General features: G+C 35.9%; 1 protein-coding gene across 1 annotated transcript in view; it reads left to right on the top strand.

The window, feature by feature from the left end:
- NUP98 (nucleoporin 98 and 96 precursor) overlaps positions 1-9,322 on the top strand; it is a 92,998-nt gene that overhangs the window by 766 nt on the left and 82,910 nt on the right. The window contains exons 2-7 of the mRNA XM_042780961.1: positions 1,656-1,757; positions 1,871-2,047; positions 3,618-3,757; positions 4,893-5,000; positions 6,133-6,313; positions 8,172-8,335. Coding sequence (XP_042636895.1) covers positions 1,656-1,757; positions 1,871-2,047; positions 3,618-3,757; positions 4,893-5,000; positions 6,133-6,313; positions 8,172-8,335 — 872 coding nt within the window. The remainder of the gene's footprint in view (positions 1-1,655; positions 1,758-1,870; positions 2,048-3,617; positions 3,758-4,892; positions 5,001-6,132; positions 6,314-8,171; positions 8,336-9,322) is intronic.

Below are 9,322 nucleotides of genomic sequence, written 5' to 3'. Positions count from 1 at the left end.
AATTGACTCAATGACAGTAGGTTTAATTAGCAACTGGTATAAGACTCTATCTGTGGAAGACCTTCTGTAACTGTTTATTGATGAGTTTTCTGCTCTAACTCTTCCTAAATGTGTGACCCTTGGTGTTTAGCTAGCCTTGTACTACAGTCTCTTCATCCTTTTAATGGGGATAATAATTCCTTCCTTGGATGCTGATTGTTGTAGATAATGTGTGCCAGGTGCCTGGCATGGAACAGGGCTCCAGAGCTCATGTTCGTTCCTTCTTCAGCATAGTTTTCCTGAGTATCTTTGTGTCATCCTTTTCCATGGCTTCATTTCTTGCTTTCTAAAGTATATGGGAGCTCTGGTAGTGTAGTGCCTAAGGCACTTGACTGCTAACCAGAAGGCTGGAGGTTCAAATCCACCAGCCACTCCTCGGAAGGAAGATGGGTTTGAACCGCCAGCCTTCTGGTTAGCAGTCAAGTGCCTTAGGCACTCAGCCGAGTTCAAACCCACCAGCCACTCCTTGGAAGGAACGAAGATGGGGCAGTCTACTTCCATAGTGATACTGCCTTGGAAACCCAAGGAGGGGTCGCTGTGAGTCGGGTCCGACTCGACGGCAAATAACAACAACAACAAAACTGTTTATTCACTTTTAAACTTACTGTTAAGAAAAATTTTAAACTTACACAAACATAAAAAGAATTGGTATAATGAACTCTCATGTTAAGCTCTCAGCTTAACCGGTCAGCATTTTCCAAATCTTGTTTTATTTATTCCTCTCTTTTTAAAAGGAAGAGAATATTTCGCCAAAGTATTTTAATGTAAATTTCAGATTCTTTCTATTAAGTGTTAAAATTTTTTTTAAAGACATACCCACAAGACCTTAATCGTACCTTATAAAACGAATAGTAGCAGAAATTTTTTCAAGTGTCTCCTGACCTGTCTAAGGAGCCCTGGTAGTGTAGTGCCTAAGGCATGTGACTGCTAACTAGAAGGCTGGCAGTTCAAACCCACCAGCCACTCTTCAGAAGGAAGGTTGGGCATTCTACTTCCGTAGTGATACTGTCTCGGGAACCCAAGGAGGGGTCGCTATGAGTCAGGGTTGACTCAGCGGCACATAACAGCAACAACAACCTGACCCGTCTTAGAGTCAATAGTTTTTTTAACCAAAGATGCCCATCAGAGTGACATTTGGAATTTTTTGTCTCTCAAAGTACACATTCTCCATCACAGAGCTATAGAATTAGAATCTTTGAGGTTGGAACCTGAGCTTTTGTACTTTGAAAAAACTACCCAAGTCATTCTGATGTGCTTCCCTAATTAAAGACTATTCGTCCCAGTAACTATGGGGAGTAATAGTATCTGGAGAAAATTTTAACACTATATGGACAGTTTTACTTTATCTGTAGCTTATAGTAACTAGTTAACTTTGCCACTCATTTTGTTCTTCTTGTTTAACTTATCAACATCGACAATATTTTGAAAAGTAATACTTTTTGACTCTTGAGTTTCCATACATTCCTTGGAGACAATGAAGTAAAATGTCTTTGGCTTAATTTTAACCCTAGACAGGTATTTCTTATCCAAATGCAGAATAGTAAAAGCATTGAAACTCATTTTCATTGGGTTACCTGAATTAGAATGTATCCTGACTTTGGATTTTGCTTTCTTAGATAGTGGCTTTGGCACAACTACTGGAGGGGCATTTGGAACATCTGCATTTGGTTCTAGCAACAATACTGGAGGCCTATTTGGAAATTCACAGACCAAACCAGGTAGGAGCTTTATTTGGAACGTAGCTAACTTATTTGTCACTGCTTTAGGACTTATAATAATGGCTCAGATCTGTCTATTTAACTATTTTTTTTCACCTTTCCTACCTACCCAGGAGGATTATTTGGTACAAATTCATTTAGCCAACCAGCTACTTCCACAAGCACTGGCTTTGGGTTTGGCACATCAACAGGAACATCAAATAGCTTGTTTGGAACTGCAAGCACAGGAACCAGTCTCTTCTCATCCCAGAATAATGCCTTTGCACAAAATAAACCCACTGGCTTTGGGAGTAAGTAGGACATTATTGGACTTTGGCATCTGACAATTTGGTTTCCTTATTGAATGTGCTCTTGCTTTCTTTTTCCCTCTGTCCACAAATCTCCCTTTCCTACCAAGTGGCAAAAACAGGAGAGGAACACTTAAAAATATATATTGAAAAAAAAAATTGTAGTGAAAAGTTTAAAAGACTGGATAAAAGGAAGGGTATCTGTACATTTGTCCAATGATAGAACTGTGAAAAGCACTACTATTTAAGGGATAGTCAGACGAAGAGTGCCTAATAAAGAATGGCCAGCAGTAGGCTGAGAAGTCAGGTCAGAGCAGTGTTGATGTTAAGGAAGGAGAATTTCAAGGAGGGATGTGTCATAGTCAGTAGTATTGTGCTACAGAGGTACCTTCTTTATGTCTCTGCCTCACATTTGGTATAGAGAGACTAGAGCAGGAATGACAGATACTGGATGTGACATGATTCATTCCTTGTCCATGGCAGATGTTGCTAATTGATCATAGCTTTTTTTCTTTTTAAGTCTAACTTTGTCCTGGGAATGCTTCTACATACAATATTGTTGAGAGGCAGCTACTATTAATTGATAAGGTATGCTCTGTGAGGGGATGCCTTTCCCAACACAAGAATATAGGAGAATGAGTTCTTACCCAGATAACAATATTTTCCAAAGGGAAAGTTGTTTGTGGGGATGTTGAAATAGTTGACAATATAAAATACAATTTAAAGGGCTAATTCAAGAGGTATGTCCCCATTTACTTCACACTGTGTATTAGGACATGGTGTTAGAAAGAAGTAGTAGCAAGCAGTTGGTCTGCCAGTGAGAAATCACATTCTTTGTAACTTGGTAATTAGAATGCCATTTAATTTTAAATACTGGCAGATGATTTTTTATTAGTCACTGACATTTCTGGCATGTATGTATGACTTCTGTAGAGGTAGTATCTCATAGTTAGCTAACAGTTAAATTCATTTATATGTGTTAGTTTCTTAGCACTTCTTTTTGGTAAGGAAGGTTATCAGAGGATCTGTTTTATTTCTTTATTTCTATAAAGTGATTAACACTGGCTACTAATGTCTGTAAATTATTTTGGGGGTGAAAATTTACCTTAACCTATATTTGATTACCCTAGTAGGACCATATGTTTTAAACATTTTGGTTGTGTGTATGTGTACATAAAGTAATAAATGTAAGTAAAATAGTCTATGAGTCTTGTTAAAATCTGTTGTGACCAGGTGTTCTTAGAAAGACAAGTTCATTCAACATCTAGTCTTGCCAAGGAAAGGATGAGATAAAATTTATAATGAAATGAAGTAGTATTTCTTTTAATTTGTCTTGCAAGTTTCATGAATACTTATATGATTGAAGGATTCAAACTTTATCTCACTTGAAAGTCCTAAACTTAGAAACAGGTATGTGTCTATATGAAATACGTGCTTGAACTTACTTGCTAGGGAGATTTGAAAGAACATTTGAGATGTAACAATAGCGCTGCTCTAATGCTACAGCTCAATTCCAAAAGGAATTCTTAAATTCCTTTCTGGTTACCACCTCATTTTTCTTTCTAATTTATAGATTTTGGAACAAGTACTAGCAGTGGAGGACTTTTTGGAACTACAAATACCACCTCAAACCCTTTTGGTAACACATCTGGTTCCCTTTTTGGGACAAGTAGTTTTACAGCTGCACCTACTGGAACTACCATTAAATTCAATGTAAGTGTTTTCTTTTCATCTTTGTAGAATACGTCTCTTTTCCATCTGTATATTTCTTTGCAGGATGAATTGTAAAAACTGTTCTTTCTATTTATGGATAACTTATTTTAACTCTTCCTGAAAGATTTGTTAAAAACAAAATCTGTAAATAGTTACATTGTAGTAGATAAGAAGGGTCAGGAAACATAGATTTCAATTAAAATGTATATTTGAATCATGCCCAATCCAATCAAATTTGTATTCATGTGGTTGAACTTGAATTTACTGTTTACATAATTTGGCTTTCAATTGGTGTGATGGAAATCTATGGCAGAAATAAGGATTGGTAAAACTTTTCTCTATAAAATGAAGAATATCTCAGGTGATAAATTCATAATACTGAATTTAGAATCCTGAATTTAAAATAAAGTTTATTATGAGTGATAGTGAAAGATACTGTATATCTCTTATAAGGTACAGTAATTGAGAAAACTGGCAATACTTACTTTGCCTGTTTCCTCATCAGGCTGTGGTGGGGGCAGAGGGAGAACAAAACAGGCTTCCATAGTTTCTTAAATGCAACAGCATTTTATAAAGCCAGCACTTCTGGGCAGAATAGAAGATACCCCAGAAAATTAAACCTACTGCCATCGAGTTGATCGTGACTTATAGCAACCCTATAGGATAGAGTAGAACTGCCTTGTGGGGTTTCCAAGGCTGTGAATCTTTATGGAAGCAGATCGCCTCATTTTTCTCTCATGGAGAAACTGCTGACCTTTTGGTTAGCAGCTGAGTGCTTTAACTACTGTGCTTTAAAATAGGAGATAAAATTTGAAAATGAAAGTTTAAATGTATATGCTGGATAAATTGAGTAACACTTTCTTTATGCATATAATATTAAACTGATTTTAGCAAATACTTTGATGGCTTGGGTTATGGAATTAAATCTTGAGTTTGTGATAACTTTGTTATTTAGTTTGATTTATTCAGATGGAGGGAGACATCAGAAATGTAATATATTTGTGCAAGTATTCTTGAAACTATCTCTTAAATAAAAGACAAAGGGACTAATTTTTAGAGTTCTATGAGTGATGAATTGTGTCTATGAGAGTAGGAAAATAAACTCAGACTTCCAAATTTACCTTTATCTTTGCAGCCTCCAACTGGTACAGATACTATGGTCAAAGCTGGAGTTAGCACTAACATCAGCACCAAGCACCAGTGTATCACTGCTATGAAAGAATATGAATGCAAGTCACTAGAGGTCAGTATAATGCACTATAGACTATCAGCCTTAACCTTTTCACTGTATTGGAAAGCAGCTTTTACAAATGTTTTGGATTATTTTTAGAATTAAGTGGTTCAAATTGAGTTTAGGTAGAAAGCTTTAACGTGAACCTTAGAATTTTAATATATGTTAATTTTTTTTAGATGGGGATAATATTTGGCTTATATGTATTGGTGTAGCTCTACTAATGGTCTATTCTGATTGGATGTAGCTCATGCTACACTGGGCAGTGTATATGTGTGTACATGTGTTTTTAGTAAACTTGTTATTGTTTAAGTATAGCATACATACAGAAAAGGTCAAAGTCATACTTACTACTCAATAAATTCTCACTAAGTGAACACACTCAGGTAACCAGGATCCAGATTCAGAAACAGAACATTTCCAGCATCTCAGTCTTTTCCCTTGTGGCCTCCTAGGCCCTGTTGTCCTCTTCTAAAAGCAGTCACTATTTTGACTGCCCATTTTTTAACTTTATATAGCTGGAATCTTACATTATGTACTCATGTATATCTGTCTTCTTCCTATGTTGTGAGATTCTGTGTAGTTGCATGAAGTTAGCTCATTCTTATTGATGTCTGTTGTATAAACCTTGAAAATATTAAACATTCTAACCTTCATCCTGATTACAGCTATTGCTGCTTCTTGCTTCTCCCTATATCCTAAACTTGCTTTTTTGGAGTGTGCAGAAATACCCCGACTTGAAAAACAAAACTGTTAAAACTTTGTCCCCATTTTTCCTAAATTTCCCAAATTCTCCAGAATACTGCATCTTTCATCAACTAATTTTTACATTAGGGATGGCAGTAGACAGGATTATTACATAGCATTTTACCAAAAGAAAGTATTTATTGTTTATTTTTTAAAATTAAGATTATGATATGTTAGGCCCTTTGGCCTATAGTTTTATAGTAATGATGATAGGAATTGTAATGCTTATTACTATTAGAAATTTTTATTGTAATGCTGTTGAAGTTAATGTCATTCTGTAGTTTTCTGTCTTTTAGTCATGGTTCCTATGTGGTAACTTGAGAATTAAGGCATTAGTTTCCTAAATAATTTTTTTGACTGCATGTTAAGATTGGAAATATGTTTTCACTCCTCTTAGGAACTTCGTTTAGAGGATTATCAGGCTAACCGGAAAGGCCCTCAAAACCAGGTGGGAGCAGGTACCACGACTAGCTTGTTTGGATCTTCTCCAGCCACCTCTAGCGCTACAGGACTCTTTAGCTCCTCCACCACTAATTCAGGCTTTGCCTATGGTCAGAACAAAACTGCCTTTGGAACTAGTAAGTACTTAACAATGTATTATATTATTGAGTTTCTTTAAACTGGGAAGTGGCTAATGTGTGCCTGATTGGCATCTTAGTTTTCTTTCTCTCCTTTTGCTGTCAAAATGTCTTCAAACTTAACCATAAGAGGAATACATTGTAGAAATGTAAGGTTATGTGCTTATGATCACTCCTAAAATGGAGTGGGCTTCCCTAGGACTTTAGTGTGACATGTAGTTCAAACAGAAACTACGCAACCATTAGCTCTTTGGGTGTACAGTAGGGATACAAGCAGTGGATGTACTCACTTAACAAATTTGTTGAAAGCCTCCCTCCTGCTAGGTACTGTTCTAGTTGTTGGATACATAACAGTAAACAAAACAGACAATAACTGCTTCACAGAGTTTACCTGTTAGCAGAGAGAAAGACAACAGAAAGTAAAACATAATTGTCACTTTGTAATAAGTGCTATGGAGAAAAATAATTCAGAGATACTAGGGGAATAAGGAGTGCCTGGTATGTATACGGGGATGGGGAGAAATGTAGTTTTAATGATTAAGAAAGGCTTCACTGAGAAGATGATGTTTAAGTGATGATCTGTCTGAAGAAGGTGAAGATATAAGCTGTTCAGGTTTCTGGGGAAAAAACATACGAGCTTGGGGAAACTATAAGTATAAAAACCGTGTTTGCCAAAGAAGAGAGGGCAGGGGGATGTACTAGAAAATAAGGGGATCAGATTGTATAGAACTTCATTGGCCAGTGTCAGAACTTGCATTTTTATTTGAGCGATTTGGAGAAATCATTAGAAATCATTAGTTTTGAAAGAGAACTAATGTGATTATGAGTGAAGGATCATTTTTGAAGGCTGCTGTTTTCAGAATAGATTATAAGGTAAGAAGGTTAGAAACAGATCAATTAGAAAGCTACTGCTGTATCCATGTGGAAGATGAGATTATAGTGGTTTGGACCAAGGTGATGCTATGAAGATGGTTAAAGGAGGTAAGATCAGCTTCTTACTTCTTGGCCTGGCTTTCCTTGCTAAACAGTTTCTGATACACATTTGATTAGTATAAGGAACAGGAGAGGAACAAAGTTCATACATGACCAGTACTTTTATAAGATTGATTTTGGGTAGTTGTTAGATTTTGGACCCAGTTTTATACAGAACTATTGAGGTTTACCAGTGGACTGATTAGAGGTGGCATGTGAGAGGAGTCTAGGATGATGACTAAATTACTTTAAGCAATAATACTTTTCAAAAGCTAATACTTTATATGGAACAAAATAAACAAAATTACAAAAATGTATATAACCAAAGGTCTGTACCACTGCCTCAGCTACCGGTTTACTTCTATAGAGACAACCCAAAGTTAGAATTTTTTCTTGTATACATATAAAAATTAATACATAGTTTTCTAAGTGATAGTTTACATTTTTTCAACACTGACATTCTCCAATTTAGTTTATTATTGAGTACTGTGTATACTCAGTGTATGTAAAGACCCTGTTCGTATAAAGGGGAAGTTTCTATTGTCAAGAAAAATGTAGTCTTACAGGGTAAATATACATACAGACCCATACTTTGAGTGTAGTATGATATCTTGTAAAATAGAAAGCTGTGGGCTCATAAAAGAAAATAACTTAGCCCAGCAAGGGTTCTTAGGGTCAAGGAATTGTTAAAGTCTGAATGAAATCTGGAATTAGATGAAAAAGGATGAGAAATGAAGTAGTCATCCAATTTGAATAGTGCATATAGGGTAATTTAGGTATATAATAGATAATAAAAGACTATTCTAATGACTGCATAATGTACAGTTTTGGTGTTTTTATTTTCTTAAATATATTTTTCCTTTGCTTTTTTTTTTTTCCCTAAAAGGTACAACTGGATTTGGAACAAATCCAGGTAGTCTCTTTGGCCAACAGAATCAGCAGACCACTAGCCTCTTCAGCAAACCATTTGGGCAGGCCACAACCACCCAGAACACTGGCTTTACTTTTGGTAATACCAGCACTCTAGGACAGCCAAGTACTAACACTATGGTAAGAAAATAGGACCTTAGTTAATTCTAAGTCTTATTTGTAGTGCTAAGTTGCAAGGCTTCTAATAATGTAGAACTAGGAAGTTTGACCCTACTGTAGTTCTTAAGGTCAAGGGTATGTAACGTAGTAATGAGAACAAATTCTTCAAATAATTGAGAACTGGATTCTAGTCTACCTTCTGTTCTTTATTGAGAGGCTGTTGAGCAAGTCACTTATCTTTACTGAGCATGTTTGTTTATCATTAAGTAACAGCTGCATACTGGGGTAGAATTCGCCATCCTGAAGCTATACCTTGAGTCATTGACTTCATCCATTCTATAAGGTATAGGAAAAGTATTTATGAATTACTGGCTGTATTTCAGAATGTTTATTTAGCTTGATCCCAAAAGTGGAGGCAGGCAAAAAAGAAAAGGTTAATCTAAAACTCAAAGCTATAACTGCTTTTTCTGTTTAGAAAGTGAAGGACAGTCCTTGAAGTCATTACCAGTTTGTTTCTAGAGATCCTTTAGGGAAGCATAAACTTAAAGGTTGATTTAAGGTATGATTTATTGATCAGAGGTCTAAGAATTTATCTCATCTTTAAATTAGAGATACTTTCTCTGATTATGAAACAAGTATAACTAGACCCAAAAATCCTTAACAGAATACTAGCAAACCAAGTAAAGTGACATTTTTAAAAAAATTATATACCATAACCAAATGAGATTTATCCCAGGAATGAAAGGCTGGCTCAACATACAAAAATTAATCAATGTAATACAACACAGTAATCAAACAAAGGACAAAACCCATATGCTTATCTTAATTGATGCAGAAAAAGCATTTGACAAAATTTTAACATTCTTTCATGATAAAAACACTCAGCAAACTATGTTGTTGTTGTTGTTGTTTGCCATCGAGTCGGCCCCGACTCATAGCGACCCCTCCTTGGGTTTCTGAGGCAGTATCACTACGGAAGTAGGAATGCCCAGCCTTCCTTCTGAGGAG

This window comes from Orycteropus afer, unplaced genomic scaffold (genome assembly GCF_000298275.1).
Source record: "Orycteropus afer afer isolate SDZICR_OR568_19922 unplaced genomic scaffold, OryAfe1.0 scaffold00074, whole genome shotgun sequence".
Lineage (NCBI taxonomy): Eukaryota > Metazoa > Chordata > Mammalia > Tubulidentata > Orycteropodidae > Orycteropus > Orycteropus afer.
Note: the sequence above shows the minus strand (reverse complement) of the source record. Positions and strands in the feature narration are given on the sequence as shown.